We start from the raw sequence: 26,288 nt of genomic DNA, 5'->3' as shown, positions 1-26,288 counted from the left end.
TTTTTCTATAGTAGGATTTTAAGAGGTGAAAGAAGCACAGTGAGAACAAGATTAACTCAAATATATTCTTTGCTAAGGCTTTACTCCCCCTTCAGGGTAAAACTTGGAATTACATGTTTGAGTTTAGCATGTTTGAAGCATGCTCATTTCTGGCAACAGTGTGGCTGATTTCTTTTTGGCAACAAAATAAAATGCCTGCCTATCTGTTGAAACTACTGTGTTTTGAAAGTATTTATATTTTATATATTTATTTATTTGAGACAAGAGTCTTGCTCTGTCACCCTGCTTGGAGTGCAGTGTTTCGGTCTCGGCTCACTGCAACTTCCACCTCCCAGGTTCAAGCAATTCTCGTGTCTCCGCCTCCCAAGTAGCTGGGAATACAGGCATGTGCCACCACACCTGTCTAATTTTTTAGTAGATAGGGGGTTTCACCCTGTTGGCCGGGGTATTCTGTAACTCCTGACCTCAGGTGATCCACCCGCCGCAACCTGCCAAAGTGTTGGGATTACAGGCCTGAGGCACTGCGCTCAGCCCAAAAGTTAGTAATTTTAAAAGGAGGGAAGGAACTAACCATATAGAGTTACTACTTATGTGTCAGCTGCTACTAGGTGATTTACTAGCTAGGTGAGTCCTCAAACAAATGTGGTTATTGTTTATTAGAGAAAACTCCTTACCGCTGAAGAAATTGTAGCTCAGCAAGGAAAGTGAATTTCTCAAAGCCATGTAGTCCTAGAGCTAGAATTCCAATCTGAACCTGACTAGAGTTAAATAAAGCTTATGCTGTTTATACTCTGGTCATTGTGTGTCACTGATAGTGTTTTTATTTAGTATGTCTTTTAGTGAAGAGAAAGAAATATATATATATATGTGTGTATGGATCTACACATACATGACTTTTACAGGTTTCCTTGTGACTTCATTGCTTTAACTTAATTTTGCCAGTAGGGTCTTATGTTTATTAGCTGTGAATCTAACAAGCTTTCAGGGGAGCAGTGTTCAGGAATGTTGGAGCGGGAATACTTCTTCAGCATAGATTTTCTGGATAACCAATTAAACTAATAAGCCCTAAGCTGGTTAAGAGCTGAGCAAAAGTTATTTTAACTGGGTTCTTAAATGCGGTATTGTGGTCTGAATGCCACTTTTTTTTATTCCCACAGGAGGCAGCCTTCTGTGCTGTGATTCTTGCCCTGCTGCTTTTCATCGTGAATGCCTGAACATTGATATCCCTGAAGGAAACTGGTATTGCAATGACTGTAAGGCAGGCAAAAAGCCACACTACAGGGAGATTGTCTGGGTAAAAGTTGGACGATACAGGTAATCCTGGAGAATAGCACTCATTTCTTTTACTGTCCTCTGTTTCTTGAGACCTCTCAGATACAATGCTTAACGTATTTTCTAATGATCTACTTAATTAGGCGTGGTATTCCTCCCCTCTTCTTATTGATGTTTTTCCTTATAGGAAAAGAAACCTAACTTTATGATTTGCAATTATAGGAATAATACGTGTTCTCTGTGGAAAATTTTTTTTTTCTTTTATGTATTTTTTGGAAAGTTTTTTTTAATGAAAACACACTAATAATCTCATAAGGCAGGTACATTGTTAACACTTCAGCATATGTACTCCCAGATGTATCAGTCCACAGTTATGTCCCCCCACCATCCAAAATAACTGTCTTTACAGATTATTACTGTTTTGTGTCTTGGGTTGTTTGTTTTGAGACAGGGTATCCTCTGTTACCCGGGCTGGAGTGCAGTGGTGTGATCATTGCTCACTGCAACTTCAAACTTCTGGGCTTAAGCGATCCTGCTGCCTCAGCCTCCTGAGTAGCTGGGACTACAGATACATGCCACTGTGCCCAGCCATTTTTTCTTTTTAAAAATATTTTGATTGAATGTGGAAAGCACAAAGGATGTAACATGCATAATTTTAAAGAATAACAAAAGTGACACCTGTGTATGTACCTTCCACTTAAATAAATAGAACACTATTGGTACTTTTGAGGTCTGTTCCATGCCCTGATTCCATTCTCTCCTACCCCCAGAGGTAATCACTGTACTAAATTTTAGGTTTTTCATTCCTTTGCCCTTCTGTGAGAGTTTAATGTTTTCTTTGGTATGTTTTAGACCTTTATGTAAAGGAATTATTGTTGATATATTTTTCTGCAACTTTTTTCATTCACTTTTTTGCCCCTGAGATTCATCATAGTATAGTATGCTGGTTCATTCATAGTTCACTGTTCCTTTATACAGTCACATAATGTCTAGTTCACTTACCCATTTTCCTGTTTGGACTGTGAACATTTGGTCAGTTTTTCTTGGTTTATATACTTGGGACCTTGATTATAAGTATATACTTATATACAAGTATATATTTGGTTTATATACTTAGGGCCTTCTCTAGGGCATTCTCTGGAGTAAAGTAGGTAGATAGAGGTTTCCAGCTTTAATAGGTAATACCATATTGTCTCCCTAAAATGGTTGTGTAGTAATTTACATTCTTTGATTTTGTTTGTATATGTTTGTGTTTTGACTTCTTGGTGCTGTTCTTCCATAATTATTGAAAGTTTCCTTTTTAAAGGCCAAATTGTATTTTATTTTGTATAGTATACCATGGGTAATACTATTATTTTCTTGATGTTGAGCATTTATATTTTTTCCAGTTTTTCCTTCTTATAATGCTTCAGTGAATGTTATTGTCATAAGTGTCTGTTCCTATATCATTATTTCCTTTAGGTAGAGTCCTTGAAGTTGAATAATTGAGTCTAAGGGAGTGTGTGCCTATATAAGAATGTGGACAGGGGTTTTCCAACTTCTAGCACATACAATTGTTTGTGTTCTAGTTAGGTTGTAAGAATGCCGTAAGATGGACTTTAATGTGGACAGACAGACATTGCTAATCCTTACTCTTATATGAGTAGATTATTTTCCTAATGCTTTGCAGCTTTCTAGAGGTTTCCCTTCTCCTTTTCACCTTTCCCAGGTGGTGGCCAGCTGAGATCTGCCATCCTCGAGCTGTTCCTTCCAACATTGATAAGATGAGACATGATGTGGGAGAGTTCCCTGTCCTCTTTTTTGGATCTAATGACTACTTGTGGACTCACCAGGCCCGAGTCTTCCCTTATATGGAGGGTGATGTGAGCAGCAAGGATAAGATGGGCAAAGGAGTGGATGGGACATATAAAAAAGGTAACTTTATCCTTTTTGTTTCTCAGGCAAACATATACCTCTGTTGCCTGAGTGTCTGCTTTGTTTTAGAATTCACATATGCTCCATTTTGAAACTGCCTTTGTCCTCTCAGGGCATTATGTGGCTACGAATACCGTATTTTGCAAGGAAGTTGACCCATGTAACTCATTATTTTTGAACCTTAATCTTTACTTAATTAGAATTTCCTTGAGCTTTTTTTTGACTTATCAGTTGCTTTGTCAGCATTCCATCAAATAATGGAGTTTTGAAACTATTTCACAGAGGAAACACTTCAGTTTGCTAGACAGAGGCTCAGATCTCTAGCAGAGCTACATTGGCTCCAAGGAGTTTAGTCTTTTCTTTTCTTTTCTTTCTTTTTTAAAGCTTGTTGGAAAGAAACAAAATTCACCAGATATTGTAGCGCAAACTAGTAAAGGTCAAAGCATAAATGCTCTGAATCAAAATAAAGTTTTGTAAACTGGCCTAGCAATGAAGGCAGGGTACCCTGTTATCAGCAGAACTAGTTTTACTACTTACCAGGTGGTCGAATCAACTTTGAACCTGGTTTTCTCTTATCATATAATGGAGAAAGTTTGCTCTTGGAATTCAGTGGGATTACAAAAAGTGTCCCTGCAGAGTACATAATTGGTATCCCCTTAGTGGTAATTACCTTCTTCCTCTAGCTGTCCTTCGAAAGATAATACATCTCTTGCTATTTATTATATTTGGTCCTTAAAGTACAAATGATTCCAAACTCAAAATGGTCCAACTTACAGCTTTACAATGATGCACTTCCATTATGTTCCTCAGCTTATGATGGGGTTATATCCAGGTAAACCAGTTGTTAACATGAGGAGCATCTGTGTAAGATTTTGTCTATAGGGTGAGATGAAAAGGGATTCTAAGCAAGTGGCATGGAAGAAGATTCTAAGCAGGTAAAGCTTCCTGGTTAGGGAATGAGAGTAATGTCGATAGGGAACAAGTTTAACAAAGGTTCTGTTTGCCACATGTTATTTTAGTACCTCCTCACTTAACCTGTTTGTCTTGTGGTTTCTATACAGAGATATGGGCTATCTATCAGTTCTACTGCTAATACAAAAATACATAATACTGTGCTATTAGTACTAATACTTGAGGAGCTGGGGTCTTGAGTCTTGTAATCTCAGGTGGTCAGGGATCAAGTGACCAGTGTTTTGGCCTGCACAGAGCTGGCCACCACTGAGGTCGGGGGAGAAGGTAGAGTATAAGGAATACCTCAGGTCTGAGCCTGCCTAAGCTCTGAGATTCTGCGTCAGTGAGGGGGTTTCTAGGTGACTTCTTGGAACTTGTATTTTTGCAGGGGAATCTGAAATAGATACCAGCAGTTGAAATATCTGCTGGGATTTTGGTATTGTTAATATTGTGGCAGAAGTGTGCATTGTATATGCTGTGGGAACAGAGCAAGAGGAAGCTGGGGAGCAATGTTTGGAAGTCATAGATGATTACTAAGTGACTCTGAGGAATGAATCATAATAATAATAATTACCATTTTTGTTTGCCAGACCCTGTTCATTGTTTATTTTCTGCTTTAAGTGCTTATGATAACCCTATGAGGTAGATACCATCCTGATCTTGCAGGTGAGGAAACTGAGGCACATTAATGTTAAAGTACTTGCCCCCAATGTATCAATACCAGTAAGTGATAGAGGAAAGTTTCTCACTCTGATAATAGGGCCAGAATCTAAACTCTTAACCTCTACACTGACTTTGAAGAAGGAAAAGGACTTAAAATGTGATACATTTTATCAAGAAGACATCACATGGGAAAGCACATGTTGAATCTGTTAATAAAATCCTGAGTTAGCAACCTCCAAGTATTTGGGATGGTTTCAGCACATGGTTGAGGGAGTGCTGGGCTATTTTCCTGAAAGGATGAAGATCTAACTAGATCCCTAATTAGAGCAGAGTTTTAAAAACTTCAGCCTGCAACATTGTTGGGCCGTTTAAAAGGTGAGAGGCTGCACGTGGGAAAATCAGTGAGAGGCAGAAATGAGGAGACTGTGCTGGGCAAGGTGGCTCACGCCTATAATCCCAGTACTTTGGGAGGCTAGGCGGGTGGATCCTTTGAGGTCAGGAGTTCGAGACCAGCCTAGCCAACACATTGAAACCCTGTCTCTACTAAAAATTTTAAAAAATTAGCTGGGCATGGTGATGCGCACCTGTAATCCCAGCTACTCGGGAGGCTGAGGTAGGAAAATCGCTGGAACCCGGGAGACAGAGGCTGATGCCACTGCACTCCAGCCTGGGTGACAGAGCAAGCGAGACTCTGTGTGTCTACCCACCCACCCCCTGCCCTCACCACCACCAAAAAAGAAAGAAAGAAAGAAAGAATGAGACTAACAGTGAATTGTTCATGGGGATGGAGAATATGATTTATGTTGGATAGACGTTAAGGAGGTAGACTAGGACATGCTGAATAATGTCCTAGTCTGCCTCCTTAGAAGAACACATTTTAGGACAATTTAGATGATTCTCCTGGAAAGGACACATTTTAGGACAATTTAGATGACTCCATGGAACACATACAAACAAGGAAATGAAGAAAAAGGATGGGTCAGAGGGGAGAGTTTCTTTAAAGGATGACAGAGCTTAGAGAAAGGCACAGAGAAAGTGGGAAGAATGGGATTCTCAGAGTTTTTAATGTGAGTGAAGAATAATGAATTACAGTTTTAAGTGCAGAATGAGAATCTTAAGATTTTGTTGGACTTTTCAGATATTGCAATCTTTTAAGCATGAGAAAATACAGGGGCCGGGCACAGTGACTCATGTGTGTAATCCTAACACTTTGGGAGGCTGAGGCAAACAGATACCTTGACCTTAGGAGTTTGAGGCCAGACAGGGCAACATGGCAAAACCTTGTCTCTACAAAAAAATTAGCCTGGCATGGTGGTACATGCCTGTAGTCCCAGCTACTCGGGAGGCTGAGGTGGGAGGATCACTTCAGCCTAGGAGGTCGAGGCTGCAGTGAGCTGTGATTGTGCCATTGCATTCCAACCAGCATGTTAGAGTGAGACCCTGTCTCAAAAAAAAAGTACAGGACTTGAGTGTAGATTATTTATGAAGGTCTGTGTATGATTAGAGCTAATAGTTTATATTTACAAAACAAGTCTTAGGATAAGAGGCAAGAAGGAGAACAAAGCTTCAACTTTGAATTTCTGCCAGAGGAGAGTGAGCACAATATCTGGGGCACCTAAGAAGTAGCATGTTTCCAAAAGTGCAAGGTTTAGGACTGAGGAAAGAAAGGCCTAAAGGCAGTGACTTTGCTAAGCAGATGAAGTGTAGTTGTTAGGAGATGGTATCTGTGGGCTTTTTAAAGTCATTTAGCTGTTTATTGTTTTCTCATCTAAAGCACGGTTGTCTAATCTTTTGGCTTCCCTGGGCCACGTTGGAAGAAAAATTGTCTTAGGCCAAAGATAAAATACACTAACAGTAACAATAACTGATGAGCTAAAAAAAAAAAAAAATCAGTGCATAATTTTTATGATATCCACCACCACAGATAAGCAAAAAAGTCCTCGTATTCAAATGGTTGGACACCCGTGATCTAAAGGGTGGTAGTCTGTATAGCCATTTAGTTCTAGATTATATTTTGTCTTAATACTATGTCTGAATACCCTTTGGACTACATTACCTGTTTGAAAATAGCTGTTATGTGTTTTCTTTTTCATATAGCGTTGGTCAATTTTTATGTAAAAAATGGAGTTTCTCCAACTTAAAGAGGAAAAAGTAAAAAATAAGTGAATAAATAAATAATTCCATCCAGAGATTTGAAAGTGACTTGTGCTGTCTGTTTTCATAGCTCTTCAGGAAGCTGCAGCAAGGTTTGAGGAATTAAAGGCCCAAAAAGAGCTAAGACAGCTGCAGGAAGACCGAAAGAATGACAAGAAACCACCACCTTATAAACATATAAAGGTGAGGAGAAAATCTTGGGGGACCTTCTCTGGAGAGAAACGGAATAGCTGGCTCTTCCCACTCTGTTCATGACAAGAATGGAAGCACAAGCATAGTTCGTTTTAGGTAGAGGTATGAGATTTAAAGAAGATAAGAAATAGCCGGGCGTGGTGGCTCACGCTTGTAATCCCAGCACTTTGGGAGGCCGAGGCGGGCGGATCACCTGCAGTCAGGAGTTTGAGACCAGCCTGGCCATTATGGTGAAACCCCTTCTCTACTAAAAATACAAAAGTTAGCCTGGCGTAGTGGCGGGTGCCTGTAGTTCCAGCTACTCGGGAGGCTGAGGCTGGAGAAATGCTTGAACCCGGGAGGCAGAGGTTCCAGTGAGCCGAGATCGTGCCACTACACTCCAGCCTGGGCGACAGAGTAAAACTCCGTCTCAAAAAAAAAAAGAAAAAAAGAAGATAAGAAACAAGTACCAGAGCACCATTCCTAGCACATTGCCAGGATTACCAATGTCAGGAAAATTAATTTTAAGTGCACCTGGCCTTTAATCTAACTAGTAAAATAGTCATCACCATTATCATCTGGGTCCAGTGGAGCCTTTGTATTTTAAATATTTTTTAAAGAGACAGTGGAGAACAAATTTATTAGAAATGTTAGTGTTATGTTGTTGCTGAAATAATTGCAGTTTTGTCATTACTTTTAATGGCAAACCTCAATTACTTTTGCACCCACCTAATATTTATTAAATCCTTTTTACAAACCTCCTTTTATCAGATAAGTTAGTGGTGATGCTCAAGTATCATAAAACATGAAAGAATATTGTTAGGCCTGTTGAGAAAAGGAGGTTACTCAGGTTGTTCTTATAAAACATCTTTGATGGCATTGTTCCTGGATGAGAATACCCTGTTTCTTTTTTGTTCTTAGAAATGCATTATTTGTTCACTTATCCTTTGTGTGTGTGTGTGTGTGTGTGTGTGTTGCTTTTTTGTTTGTTTGTTTTTGAGATGGAGTCTCCCTCTGTCTTCAAGGCTGGAGTGAAGTGGTGCAATCTTGGCTCACTGCAACCTCCATCTCCCAGGTTCAAGCAGTTCTCCTGCCTCAGCCTCCCCAGTAGCTGGGATTACAGGCGCACACCACTATATGTGGCTAATTTTTGTATTTTTAGTAGAGATGGGGGTTTGCCGTGTTGGCCAGGCTGGTCTCGAGTTCCTGACCTCAGGTGATTGACCCGCCTCAGCCTCCAAAGTGCTGAGATTACAGGCATGAGCCACCACACCTGGCTGTGTGTTTCTGAAGACTGATAATCTGAGATGTTACTTGGAGATTAATTTCACCACCATCTTTAGAATCTAGTATGTTTACGTTTGTCTCAAATATTGGATCGAGCATAGTTAAACTGAAAAACTTTTGTTGTTTATCAGAAATTCAGATTGAACTAGATGACTTGGATTTTTATTTGCTAAATCTGATAACTCTACTGAAAGCAGACCTTCAAGATCGTATCCCCAGTGTTTTATACTTGCTTTGCTTTTTTATTTTTAAACTCCTTTCCTCGAGTGTAGTAGACAGTCTTTTATACTTTTTTAAACGACAATGCAGTACTTTGGGTAATACTGTAAGAAGTCTAAAGTGTGACAGTTTATTTCACTATTTTGTCGTGCTTATATGTGATTCCATTGTGTTTCCCTTTTCTTATTATTTCTGTCTTCCTTAGCATAGTTGTGGATTATGATGAGTAATAATGTGTAATGATGAAGTAGTAAGTTACAAGATACAGGAAATGTAAGAACACTAAGATTCCATACTGTGTCTTAGATTTCGTCTGATGGACTTATATGGTATTTACAAGACAGAATCAGTTTTGTTCTTTGTGTGTTTCTTTGAGACAGGGTCTCACTGTGTGACCCAGGCTGGAGTGCATTGGCACAATTTTGGCTCACTGCAACCTCCGCTTCCTGGGCACAAGCAATTCTCCTGCCTCAGTCTCCCAAGTAGCTGGGATTACAGACCTGAGCCACCAACGCCAACGCCTGGTTGATTTTGGTATTTTTTGTAGAGTTGGAGTTTCACCATGTTGCCCAGGCTTGTCCTGAACTCCTGAGCTCAAAGCAATCCACCCACCTCAGCCTCCCAAAGAGGTGCGATTACAGGTGTGAGCTACCACACTTGGCCTGAATTTTATTCTTTTAAATAAGAATGTTTTCTTTTCAAACTTTGGAAGACCTCTAAAAAGGGATAAAAGTCATAAACACTGCTTCTGAAGGCTTTTTTTTTTTTTTCCCCAATTTTTTTCTTCCCTGAGACAGAGTCTTGCTGTGTTACCCAGGCTGGGGTGCAGTAACATGATCTTAGCTCACTGAACCTCCATCTCCTGGGTTCAACCCATTTTCCTGCCTCAGCCTCCCAAGTAGCTGGGACTACAGGCGTGTGCCACCAAACCCGGCTAATTTTTGTGTTTTTAGTAGAGATGGGGTCTCACCATGTTAGCCAGGCTGCTCTTGAACTGCTGACCTCAGGTGATCCGCCTGCCTCGACCTCCCAAAGTGCTGGGATTACAGGTGTGAGCCACCGTGCCTGGCCCAATTTTTTTTTTTTTTTCTTTATTAGAGATGAGGATCTCACTATGTTGCCTAGGCCAATATCCTGGCCTCAGGTTATCTTCCCACGTTGGCCTCCCAAATTATTGGGATTATAGGCATGAGCTGTCACTCCTGGCCTTTCGATTATTACTTTAAATGTCATAAAATATCCATACCGAGATTAGATTAAAAAAAGAACAAAGAACGAAAAAAGTCATAAACTATTATTCCTTACAAATAATTACAACTTCTGAAATTAAGAATTTCAAAACCTATAATTGGATCTAAATGAGTCTCACAATGTATGTGACATATAATCTCAGAACATAGTTTTTAGGCCTCAGAAATGGAAAATAATTCTATTCACATAGTCCTAAGAGTCAGATAACAGCAAGGTAGGCATTTTAGAGTTACCATATCAACCATATTGAGCTATTGAGACAGCAGTTTCCTGTGAGTGATCTCATCAAGAATTTAAAGGCCAACTTCTTCCCTCCACTTTTTTTTTTTTTTTTAAATAAACATTTCCAGGAAAAGGATCTAGAGCAAGCATTGGCAAACTACGGTTCATGGGCAAATCTGGTCTACTGCCTATTCTTGTAATACTCTTGAGCTACAGGTTGTTTTTACATTTTTCAGTGGTTGGCAGAAAAGAGGTTTTGGTGACACATAAAGATTATATGAAATTCCACTTTCAATCAGTATCCAGAAAATTTTATTGGAATACAGGCATGCTTTTTCATTCACATATTACATATGGCTTCTTTTATATTACAGTGGCAGAGTCGAGCTACATATGGAGATATATGGCCTGCAAAGCCTAAAGTATTTACTTTCTGACCCTTTACAGAAAAAGTTACTTAACTCCTGATCTATAGTGAGATGTACTTAGAATTACATATCCATGTCTTTGTTCTTAACCATGTGGGATTTCTTTTGTTGGTTTGCTTTTGGTTTATGATATGATAAGTATGAAACTTATTTTTGGATTAATAACAGGTTAGGGCAGTTGATAAACAATGATTGAAACATATATTTTCCAGCCTGGGCAACAGAGCAAAACCCAGTCTCTACAAAAATTACAAAAAAAAAAAAAAATTTCTGGGTGCCTGTTGTCCCAGCTACCTGGGAGGCTGAGGTGGGAGAATCACCTGAGCCTGGAAAGTCAACACTGCAGTGAGCTGTGATTGTGCTACTGCACTCCAGTCTGGGGGACAGAGTAAGACCCTGTCTCAAAACAAAAACATATATTTGTAGAGAGAAATATATAGTTTAGGTAAAAATACTTTGAATCAGAAGTGAATGTTCAAATGCCCTATTCTGATGTTGTAGTCTTGGGTGACTGAGATTAGCTGTTGTCTATCCTCTTAGAATTTGCCTTAGATATTGTAAGCCTTATGCCTTATGGCTTCCAGTTGCATATGTTGAGGGTATTTCTCCATTAACAAGAAGTTTCCAAACCTCAACCAGTATTTGATGAATCTAGGAACCGATCTGGCAGTGAGACCTACATCGTTTTTCCCCACTGACAGCATCTTGCTCGTCACCCAGACTGGAGTGTCTTGCAGGCCTACATGATCCTCCCACTATAGTTTCCTGTGTAGCTGGGACCTCAAGCACTTGACACCATGCCCGGCTAAGCTTTAAAAATTTTTTGTAGACATAGGGTTTCATTGTGTTGCCCGGGCTGGTCTTGAACTTCTGGGCTCAAAAAATCCTCCAGTCTCTGCCTCCGAAAGTGCTGGGATTACAGATGTGAGCCACTGCACCTGGCCTCCTCCTGTTAAATTTTGATAGAAAAATGGTTTGATGACAGTATATATCCAGATTGTAGATTTTATAATATTAAAGGGGAGCAGGCAAATAATAAAATGCAAGAAATGAAAGCATTTGAAAATTTAGAGGATAGAAATAACTTTTAAGTAATAGTGATTTTAGGCAGGGCCCAGTGGCTCACGCCTGTAATCCCAGCACTTTGGGAGGCCGAGGCAGGCGGATCATGAGGTCAGGAGATCAAGACCATCCTGGCTAATAAGGTGAAACCCCGTCTCTACTGAAAATACAAAAAATTAGCCAGGTGTGGTAGTGGGCGCCTGTAGTCCCAGCTACTCGGGAGGCTGAGGCAGAAGAATGGCATGAACCCAGGAGGCAGAGCTTGCAGTGAGCTGAGATCGCGCCACTGCACTCCAGCCCAGGGGACAGAGCAAGATTCCGTCTCAAAAAAAAAAAAAAAGTGATTTTAGGTGGACTGGAATGAGTAATCTAGAATATTTGATATGAGAGAAACAATCATAAGGACATTATATAAGAAAGGAAGAATTTAATATGTCTACCATGTTTCAGAGGCAGCTAGGTGCTGTACTATACATATATTTCTTATTCTCACAATAGTCTTGCAAGTAATTTATTCAAAATCACACCGTTCCTGAACAGTCCAATTTTTTGTGTGGTTTGTGTCTCAGAAGACTAAATTTGACTGTTTCCACTGAAATAATATGAAATGAGGGGAGATACATTCTCATGCACAAATCCATTATTGTATTAGAACATCTGTTGTCTTTCCTTATTATTGCTAGTATTTGTTAAAACCTCTACATTAATGACCTTGGTATTACAATAACTGTTTGACCTTCATGTTGTACCTTACCAGACTTTCACTGTATTTTTGAGCACCAGCACTGCTTCTAAATTAATCCATGAGTGACATTGCTATAGTCCTTTTAAAAGATTTTAAATTATAAGCAGGATGTGATGATACCTGCCTGTAGTCCCAGCTACTTGTGAGACTGATGCAGGAGGCATAGAGGAACTCAAATTATGCACAGATGATTTCATGCCATTAATTTGCCACTTAAGAATAGTGCTTTTGCCCGGCGTGGTGGCTCAGGCATGTAATCCCAGCACTTTCGGAGACCGAGGCAGGCAGATCACCTGAGGTCAGGAGATCACAAGGTTAGGAGATCGAGACCAGCCTGGCCAACATAGTGAAACTCCATCTTTCCTAAAAATACAAAAATTAGCCGGGCTTGGTGGTGTGTGCCTGTAGTCCCAGCTACTTGGGAGGCTGAGGCAGGAGAATTGCTTGAACCCGGGAGGCAGAGGTTGCAGTGAGCCAAGATCCCGCCACTGCACTTCAGCCTGGGTGACAGAGCTAGACTCCCTCTCAAAAAAAGGAAGGAAGAATAATGCCTATTTTTTTGTAGCAGCAAATGTGGCACCACCAGGTGGCAAGAGCAGAAACCTAGTTTATTTATTTATTTTTTGAGACCGAGTCTTGCTCTTGTTACCCAGGCTGGAGTGCAATGGCACAATCTAGGCTCACTGTAGGCTCCACCTCCTGGGTTTACTTATACCATTCTCCTGTCTCAGCCTCCCAAGTAGCTGGGACTACAGGTGCCCGCCACCATGCCCGGCTCATTTTTTGTATTTTTAGTAGAGATGGGGTTTCACCATGTTAGCCAGGATGATCTTGATCTCCTGACCCCGTGATCCGCCCATCTTGGCCTCCCAAAGTGCTGGGATTACAGGCATGAGCCACTGCTCCTGGCTCGTAATTTTTTTTTTTTTTTTTGAGATGGAGTCTCGACATGTCAGCCAGGCTGGAGTGCAGTGGTGCAATCTTGTCTCACTGCAACCTCCGCCTCCTGGGTTCAAGCAATTCTTGTGGAGTTCATACTTTGTATGTCAAGTGAGACTCTGTTTTTTATATCAAACTGTCTAAGTATTGATAGTTCAAAGTCATGGGAAATGTGGCTGCAACTTCAAGGAAAAAAAGTTTGCCTTTTTCAGGGTCTTAATTGTCTTATGCTGACTTGTTTTATGCAGTGTACTTTGTGCTACTTTTCCAGGTGAACCGTCCTATTGGCAGGGTACAGATCTTCACTGCAGACTTATCTGAAATACCCCGTTGCAACTGTAAAGCTACTGATGAGAACCCCTGTGGGATAGACTCTGAATGCATCAACCGCATGCTGCTCTATGAGTGCCACCCCACAGTATGTCCTGCCGGAGGGCGCTGTCAAAACCAGTGCTTTTCCAAGCGCCAATATCCAGAGGTTGAAATTTTCCGCACGTTACAGCGGGGTTGGGGTCTACGGACAAAAACAGATATTAAAAAGGTTAGAAAAAGCTAAATTGCCAGATATTTTCTCCTCTTTGCAGTTGGTTGATGTCATTAATTCTTGACATTATAAAATTCATCATAGAGGAAGATAACACAGTTAACAATTAACCTTATTGTTGTGTTTTGCCATATCCTTCCACAGTTTAGAGGCTCACAAATGAATGGTTTTGATATCCTAAGTCCTTTTTATTGATCATGGTCACTGTGTAGGAGGATGGAAAAAATGGGACATTCATAGAGATGCTATGGCTTTGTTTGCTTTTTTGTGAATATCCTACAACCAGTAATTAAGAGATGACAGTGAGCACATGATACAGAGACATTGATCCACCTACTAATAAAATATTTTTAGTGAGGAAAAAACAGATCTGGCTTCATGAAACATGAAGGATAAGAAGGTTAAGCCTTATTGAATGAAAATGCAGTAATGTCTTCAACTTAAAACTTGGCAGGATCTTGAAGTTTCTAACAAATAAGATTGTATAGTTTTTTTTTTTTTTTTTTTAAATAAGCCTTATTCTGCTTATATTTTCTGAAGAATTTTATTGGTTTCTAGGAAATGTAGCATAGTATGGGTTGGCATTCAGTCATTTATCAAGTAGTTATTTTTATATTTACTGTATGTGCCAGGTATTGTGCTGGGGATGCACTAACCAAGACGAGAGATATGACCCATGCCTTCTTAAAGTTTACATTCTGGAGGGAGAGAAATATTGAACAAATCACCTCCCAGTGTGGAAGTATAAAGGGCTCTAGAGACATGTGACGAAGGAACTGAAACTAGTTTGTCTCTGATGATATTTTATTTATTTTTTGAGAGAGGGTCTCACTCTGTTGCTCAGACTGGAGCATACTGGTGCCATCTCCGCTCACTGCAACCTCCACTTTCCAGGCTCAAGTGATCCTCCCATCTCAGCCTCCTGAGTAGCGGGGACTACAGACTTGCATCACCACACCTTGCTAATTTTTGTATTTTTTGTGGAGGCGAGGTCTCACCATGTTGCCCAGGCTGGTCTCAAACTCCTGGGCTCAACAGATCCTCCCAAAGTGTTGGGATTATAGGCGTGAGCCATCACTCTTGGCTTCTGAGGCTATTTTAAATTGAGACTTGAAATATAAGTAGCTATTGGCTCAGGCAAGGTTACCGTTAAAGCCCTGCAGGTTAGGAGTGAACACGTGTGAAAGCCAGAGTTACTGTAGCATAATGAACAGGGAGGATGGTCCTTTGAAATGTGGAGCAGAGCAAGCGCCAAGGAAGATGAACATAGTTTATTCAGGGAAACCAATTCTCAGGCTCTGGGACAGGTAGAGATTGGTCATCCATCTCTTTATAAGGAAGCTCTAGTTTACTTACTAATCTTCCATTCTGGAGGATCTTTAGTATCCAGTGTATCCTAATCTTTGTGCTGGTGACAGTGGTGGGAGTAAAGAGGTGTTTCTCATGATCAAATAGTTGGGAATCGTAAAGTAATTATATTGCATAAAATTATACTCATGTAATCTGCTTTGTAGAATCTGATGTTTTCATTAATTTTTTTAAAAATGTATAAATTTGGATACCAGTGTCCTTTTTGCCATTAAGTCAGGAGATATTTCTTGTTCTAGGGTGAATTTGTGAATGAGTATGTGGGTGAGCTTATAGATGAAGAAGAATGCAGAGCTCGAATTCGCTATGCTCAAGAACACGATATCACTAATTTCTATATGCTCACCCTAGACAAAGTAAGTAATGGGAAGTGCTGTTTTCACTGTTACAAGATTGTAAAATTTGTGTTGTCCCAGCCATAGTATTTGTAGGCATGTAACACAGTTCCCAAGGCAGGGTCTTCTCCCATACCCACTGGGATTGCTGGATTGGGGTTCTGGAGTAGGTAAGAGTGCTCATTTTCTGGGTATTCATGGCCAGAGGCAATACAGCTGTTTTTAGCATTGTTTTTGAACAACTTAATGAAAATTGGAGCTTATATCTTTGAGTATTCTACAGGATTACAAGTTTGAACTCAGAAAAGTACATAATTCTTTTTTATTTTATTTTACAGATTGAGAAAATTGTTTGTTAAATATTTAATTATTTCACTGATAAGAACATGTACTTTTTTTTTTTGTTCTTTTGAGACAGAGTCTCGTTCTGTCACCCAAACTGGAGTACAGTGGCGCGATCTCGGCTCACTGCAACCTCTGCCTCCTGAGTTCAAGCGATTCTCATGCCTCATCCTCCCAAGTAGTTGGGACTACAGGCACCCACCACCCCGCCTGGCTACTTTTTTTATTTTTAGTAGAGACAGAGTTTCACTGTGTTGGCCAGGCTGGTCTCAAGCTCCTGACCTCACGTGATCCACCTGCCTCGGCCTCCCAAAGTGCTGGGATTACAGGCATGAGCCACCGCACCTGGCCTTAGTTTTTATAATAAAACCCTTTCTTGGTATTTACCTTTGTAAACATTTCTAATTGTGCGCTTAGGATTTGTGAGATCCTCACCTCCAGATATTCTGACCTTACTTTGGAATTGGAACTCTGCATTATTTAAATCTTCTTAGGTGATTTCTAATGTGCATCTGGATTGAAACTACCTAAATAGAAAGTGGAACAAGCTGCTGTTTGTAGGGCAGTGGTCCTCAAACTTCAGTATAGTCAGAAACCCCTGGCGGCCTTGTCACAGAATGCTACGCCCCAGAGTCTCTGCTTTAGTGTATTTGAAGCACAACCCAAGAATTTGAATGTCTAACAAATTGCCGAATGGTGACGGTGCTGGTCCAGAGATCACACTTTGAGAACCAAAGGTCTTTGAGATCTTTTCTCTGAGAGGTTCAATCTTTACAAATAGGAACTCCAGCTTATTAGAATAGTCCAATTTTAATCCGTAGCAGAGGTCTCAGGAAGTCTGATGTGTAGCTTCTTTTGGAATTCTAGGACCGAATCATTGATGCTGGTCCCAAAGGAAACTATGCTCGGTTCATGAATCATTGCTGCCAGCCCAACTGTGAAACACAGAAGTGGTCTGTGAACGGAGATACCCGTGTAGGCCTTTTTGCGCTAAGTGACATTAAAGCAGGTAAGAATCATTTCAGGATTCTGCAGCTGACATCTGAATTTCAGGGCTTTTGTTTTTTACAAACAGCTTCCTCAGATTATAATTTTAAACATTTTTATGTGTACCATTCTCTGGAATTAAGTTCATTTACATTTTTATGCAACCATCACCACCATCCATCTCCAGAACTCTTTTCATCTTCCCCTGCTAAAACTTTATACTCACTAAACACTAAGTCCCCATTCTTTTTCTTCACAGCCCCTGGCAACTGCCATTCTACTTTCTGTCTCTGAATTTGACTACTATATGTACTTCATATAAATGGACAATATTTGTCCTCTTGTGACCAGCTCATTTCATTCATTCATTGATTCATTTTTATTGTTTAGGGGACAGAGCCTTGCTCTGTTGCCCAGGCTGCAGTAGTACAATGGCACCATCACAGTTCACTGCAGCCTCGAACTGGGCTCAAGCAATCTTGCTGCCTCAACCTCCTGCGTAGCTAGGACTGTAGGCACATGTCCCCGTTCCCAGTTTTATTTTTATTTTTTTTGGTGGAGACAGAGTCTCGCTATGTTGCCACGGCTGGTCTGGAAATCCTGGGCTCAAGTGATCTTCCTGCCTCAGCCTCCCAAAGTGCTGGGATTACAGGCATGAGCAACCTTGCTTGGCTTGGCTCATTTCGTTTAGCACAATGTCTTCAGAACATGGATGGTTTTAATGGGACAAATTTTGACATTCATATGAACTTACCACTAATAGATTTGCTTTAGAAACTACTAGCTCTTCAGTCTCCTTTCTCACCTTTCCTTTCACAGTTGCTCTTCTACTTTATAAACCAAAGATTGATCTCTCACTCTTCCATATCTTATGGTTTATGGACCCAAGGCTATTTTAAAAATAAGCCACTGGGTGTGGTGGTATATGGCTGTAGTCTCAGTTATTCAGGAGGCTGAGGCCAGAAATCGCTTGAGTTCAGGAGTTTGAGAAGCAGCCTGGGTAGTATAGTGAAACCTCTGACTCTTAAAAACACACACGCAAAACGACAAAAAACCCTCAACCTCTAGGATGTCAAAGAACAGGACCTTTGGAGAATTTACTGCTCTGTCGTGGCTCACCTGGGTACTTGTCTCTCTAACGGGGTAGCGAGATGGTTGTAACCAGGACAAATAGTAAGAAGTTTATTTGAATCGAAAGTAAATCTGGTATGGCTGAGTGGTTTGACAGTAAAGTTATGTGGTAGGTATTTTCCATAAATTAAAGGATCTTAATCTATAGCTTCAAGGTTTTGATACAATTATTTTGAACTATATACCTATGCATGTAACACCCTCCAAATTGCATGATCTTTTAAATATTAAAATTTGTATAAATGTACATTTTGAAATGTACAAGAAAGTATATGAATTTTCAAATTTAGTTTTGCAAGGATATGAGCAAAACAGTTAAAATCAGTCTCCTATACTCAAACTGGGATACAACTGGCCTAGGTAGTCTGTAATATACCATAGTGTAGTCTAATTACCATTGAAGCAGAAATCCCATTTGAACGTTCTAGAAGACCGTAGTTCTCCCTTGCTCAGTCACTGTTGTTGTCCTCAGGAAGCATTGATCAAGATAAAAGAATTAGAATGATGTTTGTTCAGATCTTAGTCTGTTTTTGTGTGTGTTTGTTTTTTGAGACAGTCTCGCTCTGTTGCCCAGGCTGGAGTGCAGTGGCATGATCTCGGCTCACTGCGACCTCCACCTCCTGGGTTCAAGCAATTCTCCTTCCTCAGCCTCTTAAGTAGCTGGGATTACAGGCATCCACCACCATGCCCGGCTATTTTTGGGTATTTTTTAGTAGAGACTCCTGACCTCAAGTGATCCGCCCACCTCAGCCTCCCAAAGTGTTAGAATTACAGGCGTGAACCACTGCGCCCAGTCTGTGTTTTAAATTTAATCTATGGGACTTCTCACACTCAGTGTATTTTTTTCTCTACAATTTAAATGTGTTGCCCAGGAGTCTTTTAGACTTTTTAGGTTGTGACAATTTTTAGATTTTAAAATTTGAGCCACTAGTTATTTTCCCCTGTTTTGCGTTTGTTTCTCGTAATGTTTTACATGATGACACCAAGGACACTTGAGCATCACTGTGCACTGCACTCTGCTTATTTGAGATTGGTTTTTAGTTGCTGATTTATTTCAAATTTTTGGAATGGGTGGCTTCAGAGTATATTGTTTAGATTTCTTCTTTGTAACCGGAGTAATTCAGTAAATGGTATGGAATACCAGATACAATTCTAAGCGTATTATTTCATTTAAGCCTTGCAAAAGTACTGTAAAGTAGGTGGTATTATACCTATGTTACTTTTATCCTTGGATGTCACACCTCTCTCATTCTTTTCTCCCTTTTTCTCTCTAATCACCCCAGGGGTGGAGAGGTTCCTCTATATTAAATCAATATAAATATCATTCCTGTATAATAAATCAGTCACGATTTAGTTCTACTATGTCTGCTGAGTGCTGATAGTCCCATTCTTCTGCTTAGAACCTGCAGTTCATATCCATGGGAATGCCCTCCTCTGCCATGTCTAGCCGCAAATTTCTCTTCTTTTTTTCCTGTGTTCATCAGCTCAGGTAGCTTGGTGTTGAAATTCTCAGACTTTGTTCCTCTCCTCACTTGGCTTTCAGTCTGCATAGGTTCAGGATGGGGAAAATGAGACAGGATGTGCTAAGTGACAGGCGGAGTGCCTGTTGGAGCTGAGGCCTTCATTCGACTTCCTGGACCCTTCACATACCTGCAACTTACTGTCTCCCATGTGTCCCATCCTTACTCTTATTTATCTCTTCTCTCATGTCCTTTGCCATGCTCAGTAACTGAAGATCCATCAAGGATTGCTGCATATTGGACTCTTTTCTAGAATGGTATCACTGTTTTACTTTATGAACACTATACTTTCCGATTTAATTTAGCCTCTCTGTGATTATGCTTACATAGTATATGTCGGTGAGCAGCAAGTTACGGCAGGTATCCTGCTTTCTTTTATCTATGTATAAGGTAGAGCTGTATTATAAGCACGTCGTATCTACAAAAATTTAGTTATCTATTCATAAATCTTTTATTAAGAGAAAACAGTGTGGGGCTGGGCACAGTGGCTAACGCCTATAATCCCAACACTTTGGGAAGCCGAGGTGGGAGGATCACTTTAGATCAGGAGTTTGAGACCAGCATGGCCAACATGGTGAAACTCCATCTCTACTAAAAATACAAAAACTAGCCAGGCGTGGTGGCAGGCGCCTGTAATCCCAGCTACTCAGGAGGGTGAGGCAGGAGAATAGCTTGAACCCAGGAGGCAGAGGCTACAGTGAGCCGGAATCTCACCACTGTACTCCAGCCTGGGCGACAGAGCGAGACTCCGTCTCAAAAAAAAAAAAAAAAAGAAAAAGAAAAAAGGGGAAAAAAAAAACAGCATGAATTGAACCACCAAAGATTTAATTCAGTTAAGTTCAGTCATGAGGTGGGAAACATGACCCTCCTGTTACATTGGTCAGTCTCACTCAGTTCCTGCACGCTCCTTATGGCATGAGCCTCTCATCAGGCCATGAATAATTCTGCTATTCCTACAGCACAACCCCTAAGTTAGCTGCTTGGTATTTTGAATATACTTGAATAAAGAAATAATGAAAATAATGATTTCATTTAACATTAGATGAAAAACTATGTATATCAGTCTCACTGATAAAAGGCATGTCAGTCTGCAAAGGGAAATCTTAAGAGTTGACAGTTTTTAATATGAATGGTGGTTACTTTATACATTAACTGTAAACTATTACCCTTGTGATAGGCAACCTCTTTACATATTTATATAAAATTCTTAGATTTGGTAGGCCTCTCATAACTGGCTTTTAGTTATGGGCTTTGAGTTTGAATGTTTATTTTATTTTCTCTCACAATTTTGATGTAATGGACTTTGACAGAAAGAAGACAGTTTGTCTATTAATTTGAGTACCTTTTTTTAAAGTTTACAAATTAACTGCTATGTGCATTATGCCATATTGTCTCAATAAGCTTGTTAGAGTTCTCCATTTTAAAATGGGCTGCTCAGGGTTCAGATCACCCTGCTAAGACTGTGACATAACTGGATCTACAACCAGTCTGTAATCTACAGATTTCTAGTGTTATTCTGTACTGAGATGCCTCTGCAGAGTGCTGCCAGGTAACATGTGTTCACCTGAGAACAGATAAACAAGTTTTCCTCATACTTTTATTCCCAGGGCCTGACACATTGATAAGTTGTTTTTTGTTTGTTTTGGTAATGAATTAACATATTTTGAATCTGAATGGTTAATAAACAAATGAAAAACAACTTGAGGTAATTAACACCTCTGTAGGAAGAGTTATCTTAAATATTACTTATTAAGTTATTTAAGTTTTCTCTATTAAATTGTATGAGCTGATTATTAATAAGATTAGAATTTATTAAAATATAGGATTAGAGCTAAATCCTTTTTAAAAATTATCTTTAAAATTAATCTGTTCTCTTGGGAGTTGGTATCCTTTGTAATTAATACAGAAATAATGTAATTAAAACCACAGATATTAATATTTTCACGGTCTCTTATGCAGGCACTGAACTTACCTTCAACTACAACCTAGAATGTCTTGGGAATGGAAAGACTGTTTGCAAATGTGGAGCCCCGAACTGCAGTGGCTTCTTGGGTGTAAGGCCAAAGGTACCACCCTTCCAGACTTCTGCTTTGGGATTAGTGGTGCGGTCCTCCCTCCCTAACAGTGTTAGGGCAGTCTTCATTTTAAGAAGAAATTTCCTTTAAATTAATGACATTGAACCAGGCATGGTGGCTCATGCCTGTAATCCTAGTACTTTGGGAGGCCGAGGTGGGCGGATCACCTGAGGTCAGGAGTTCGAGACCAGCCTGGCCAACATGGTGAAACCCCATCTCTACTAAGAATAGAAAAATTAGCTGGGCCGTGGTTGCATATGCCTGTAGTCCCAGCTACTCAGGAGGCTGAGGCAGGAGAATCCCTTGAACCCAGGAGGCAGAGATTGCAGTGATCTATCACACCACTGCACTCTAGCCTGGGCAACAGAGCAAGACTCCTTCTCAAAAAAAAAAAAATAATAATAATTAATGACATTGAATAGGTGTTGATAGGGCCACTTGCAATTCACTAAGCATTCAGCTGATCAATTCAATTACATAAGAGGTTTTTGGGGATGTTGTTGAAGTGTTTTGCGCCATCTGACTTTAATTGGTGATACTTTTCTAACTAATAATGCTGTGAAATAGGACCTTATAAAGAAGGTTAGTTACCTCCCTCGTCTTGATCTCACATCTCCTAATAAGCCACATGGACTCGGTTTATCTGTGTCTGTCCCTGTCTTTCTCTCACTTTTTCTCTTTCTGAAGATACCAAAAAATCTGCAGAAATGTAGTGTAACATCATAGATAAAAGTAGCACTCTTAATCTCACCATTATAACAAAGTATAAGCATTGTTGTGTCTTCCTGTTTTTTTACTGTGTACTTTCTGAATAATTGAATTCTAATTCTGTAACTGTTAAGTATCATTTCCATGTCTGTAGTCTCCTTTTCTTATTTATTTATTTATTTATTTTTTATTTATTTATTTTTTTTGAGACGGAGTCTCGCTCTATCGCCCAGGCTGGAGTGCAGTGGCGTGATCTCGGCTCACTGCAAGCTCCACCTCCCGGGTTCACGCCATTCTCCTGCCTCAGCCTCCCGAGTAGCTGGGACTACAGGGGCCCGCCACCACTCCTGGCTAATTTTTTGTATTTTTAGTAGAGACAGGGTTTCACCATGTTAGCCAGGTTGGTCTCGATCTCCTAAACTCATGATCTGCTCACCTCAGCCTCCCAAAGTGCTGGGATTACAGGCATGAGCCACCGTGCCCGGCCCTCATATTATTTTTTTTTTTAAGTCCTTGCTGATCATTTTTAGTGACTGTCTTAATTTTTTTATATAATGGATGGACATACTAGATGAACATTTGGATGCTTCAAGATTCCTCTATCATAAGTAATAGCATCATGAAAATAGAGGTTTAATTTTGATGGCAAATAAACTATGTAGTGACTTCAATTGAGTATGTTCCATATGCCTTTTTGATTGTGAAGCTCAGCATTAAAAACTGAAAAATACAAATTAACATAGAAGCCTTACCAGTAAGAAAAGAGTAAATAATTTTTTTTTTGAGGCGGTGTCTCACTCTGTTGCTCAGGCTGAAGTGCAATGGTGTGATCTCGGCTCACTGTAACCTCCACCTCCCAGGTTCAAGTGATTCTCCTGCCTCAGCCTCCCGAGTAGCTGGGATTACAGGTGCCTGCCACCACACCTGGCTAATTGTTTGTATTTTTAGTGGAGACGGGGTTTCACCATGTTGGCCAGGCTGGTCTCAAACTCCTGACCTCAGGTGATACACCTGCCTCAGCCTCCCAAAGTACTGGGATTACAGGCGTGAGCCACTGCGGCCGGCCAGAAAAGAGTAAATAATTTTGATCAATAGTGTGAAAATGAAGAGCACTCAATGATCATTTTTAAATCTTGTTAAATAAGGAGAATCACCTCTATATTATATTGGGTTTTATTTTGATTTTGTTTAGTTTTGTTGGTTTAACGTTATTGTTCCTTGAGATGTTTGTTAACTTGTTTCCTATAAGTTAAAATAATAACTGAGTTTAATCCGTACTTAGTGGTGTTAAGTGTACTGCAGATGTCAGTTTCTGCGTCCTCGATGTCTGCATAGGATAGCATTTCACAGGAGTCAGTGAGAGGTAGATGCTAGAGCAGAAACTGAGAAATGAGAGATCACTGTGTGCTTTTAGTGTAGACACTGGTCTGTCAGAATAGGATGGACCTCCATTAAGCCTTACAGATTGGTCCTAGATGTTTCTGGGTTAAAATGAAGATTGTGATAAGAAGATTTGGTGACCAAGGGTGGGCTGCAGGGAACAAAGAGAGGACATCTGCTGGCTCTTCCAGGGTCTGTCTTAGGAGTAGTGCACATGAAGCTAATTTGACTTGATGCATAGTCTTGTTGTCGGCAGGGACCATGAATTAACTTTTTTGTGTCTTAACACATTGCTCATAGTAAGTTCAGTTATGCTTTGTTGAATGAACGAGAAATAGGCATGTTTACACACACACAGAAGTCTTCTTTAGTTTTGGAAGTAGACAAATATAAAAGTGAAACTTTGGCCAGGTGTGGTGGCTCACACCTGTAATCCTAGCACTTTAGGAGGCCAAAGCGGGTGGGTCATGAGGTCAGGAGTTCGAGACCAGCCTGACCAACATGCTGAAACCCAGGCTCTACTAAAAATACAAAAATTAGCCAGGCGTGGCAGCGGGCGCCTGTAATCTCAGCTACTCAGGAGGCTGAGGCAGGAGAATTGCTTGAACCTAGCAGGCGGAGGTTGCAGTGAGCCGAGATCACGCCATTGCACTCCAGCCTAGGCAACAGAGCAAGACTCCGTCTCGAAAAATAAAATAATTAGTTAATAAAACTTATAAAAGGCATGACATTTAACACCAGCCTTATGTGTCAGCAAAAACACAACGATTTTTGTCTTCTGTTTTGTTCAGGTGGCAGGAGTAGTTGATACAAAAGTGGTAATTATTGCTACGTATCTGTGATGTACCAGGTACCTTTCCTGCATTTTATCTTCATGACAATCACTTTTCCCAGAGAAGAGAATGAGGCTCAGAGAGGATAGTTAACCTGGTTAAGATTGGTACTAATGTGTTGACAGAATGCTGACTGTTCAATATCTGACCTGTAGAATCAACCCATTGCCACGGAAGAAAAGTCAAAGAAATTCAAGAAGAAGCAACAGGGGAAGCGCAGGACCCAGGGTGAAATCACAAAGGAGCGGGAAGATGAGTGTTTTAGTTGTGGTGATGCCGGCCAGCTCGTCTCCTGCAAGAAGCCAGGCTGCCCAAAAGTTTACCATGCAGACTGTCTCAATCTGACTAAGCGACCAGCAGGTTAGTGCCAAAATCCATTCTCTCCATCATACTCAGGGTCTCATGCCATGTGCATCAGCCTTGAAGAAAGTGCCATTTGGTCTTCCCATACATAATTTTGAGGGGTATGGTCTATTTTCTCATTCTGGAAATAATGAAAACAAAGGCTTAGAATTCTTAGTTATGAAGAATGGAACAGCAATGCACTTGATGTGTTTCAAGTCCTTTACTTACATTTATGTTATTTCATCCCCCTAGCAACCCATAATGGTTGGTTTTCTTCCATAATGCATGTGAAGAAACAGAATTAGGATAGGTGAAGTGACATTTCACACATAGATCCAGGAGCTGGATTGAGAGCTGGGTTTTTTACTCCAAGACTATTCAATCATGTTGCCTTTCTAGAGAAAGAAAGATTGACATAGTAAAGCCTTTAGGTGGTTCTAGTCACTGAGAGATGGATAGCCACCATTTTAGCACTTTCTACCTTGCTCCCCTACGCCTAGTGTGGTCTCCCCCCATGCAGAGTAGACTGTTTTCCTCTAAAGGAGATGTGATTGTATCAGTTAATACGTGAGAAAGCTGCTCAGGTGGATGTGGTACCCAGGAAATTTGTAGTTGAAGAAATTGAGAACCTTTGAGTAGTGATTTAGGGTTAGAGGATTTTAGGGATTTGGATATGCCGTCTATTTTAATGGACAAAAAAAAGAGAAACCAGTAGGGAGCTGTTCCAGGGTGAGGAGATTATACATTACTAGTGACCTGCTTCCAAGAATTGCAGAAGGTTAAGAACTTTGGGGTATAAGTAAAAGGAATTTGTCTCCAAATTGGCTTTCCTTCAGTGTATATTGGACAGAGTCATGAAGTAAAAGAAACTGAGATAGAATGAGGGCAAGGCCATCACATTGACCTGTCAGTGCCAGGAAGTAGAATTGTTTCAGAATCAACTGCTCAGGGTCGTCACTGGCACAGGCTGTGATCGAGCCAGTCTTGCCTATGTGCCAGGAGTGGGAGCTGGTGTAGTTGATTTGAAGGTGGAAACACTGTCCCTGGTCCAAGACTCAGGTTTCATGAAATGTGGGGAGGCAGATAAAAGCTTAGGTCAGCTTTGGGTCTTTTCTACTGATTCCATGTAAACAACATATAATCTGCTGTGCTGGTCTCAAGACTTAGAACAAAGGTAAATCTTCCATTTTTCATAATTTTATATCTTTTCTATTACTGTTAATAAGCAAATAAGCAGGAATCTAAATAGCCAGGATATTTCTCTTTGAGTTGCTTATTTCAAAGCTGTATAGTACAAATGGGGATTGCAAAAATATGAAAGTAGTATCTTAAGTTTCATGTAAAAGAAACTTTATGTTGTCCCTGCCCCCCAGCTCCTTGCTGGAAATAGTCATAGAAATACCGATTTACTCCTCTGCTTGTATATTTAGTTGATAGTAGTT

At 40.3% G+C, this 26,288-nt stretch overlaps 1 protein-coding gene across 2 annotated transcripts in view; it reads left to right on the top strand.

Moving 5' to 3' along the window:
- The window catches only part of NSD1 (nuclear receptor binding SET domain protein 1), a 186,947-nt gene that overhangs the window by 154,061 nt on the left and 6,598 nt on the right, over positions 1-26,288 (top strand). For both annotated transcript variants that reach the window (XM_011989976.1, XM_011989977.1), the window contains 8 exons: positions 1,158-1,314; positions 2,981-3,186; positions 7,025-7,137; positions 13,550-13,819; positions 15,430-15,546; positions 16,735-16,876; positions 21,465-21,571; positions 24,657-24,861. In XM_011989976.1, coding sequence (XP_011845366.1) covers positions 1,158-1,314; positions 2,981-3,186; positions 7,025-7,137; positions 13,550-13,819; positions 15,430-15,546; positions 16,735-16,876; positions 21,465-21,571; positions 24,657-24,861 — 1,317 coding nt within the window. The remainder of the gene's footprint in view (positions 1-1,157; positions 1,315-2,980; positions 3,187-7,024; positions 7,138-13,549; positions 13,820-15,429; positions 15,547-16,734; positions 16,877-21,464; positions 21,572-24,656; positions 24,862-26,288) is intronic.

The sequence above is a fragment of the Mandrillus leucophaeus genome, unplaced genomic scaffold, assembly GCF_000951045.1.
Source record: "Mandrillus leucophaeus isolate KB7577 unplaced genomic scaffold, Mleu.le_1.0 Scaffold366, whole genome shotgun sequence".
In the NCBI taxonomy this organism is placed as follows: domain Eukaryota; kingdom Metazoa; phylum Chordata; class Mammalia; order Primates; family Cercopithecidae; genus Mandrillus; species Mandrillus leucophaeus.
The sequence above is the reverse complement of the archived record's forward strand: the minus strand, read 5'-3'. Positions and strand labels throughout refer to the sequence as shown.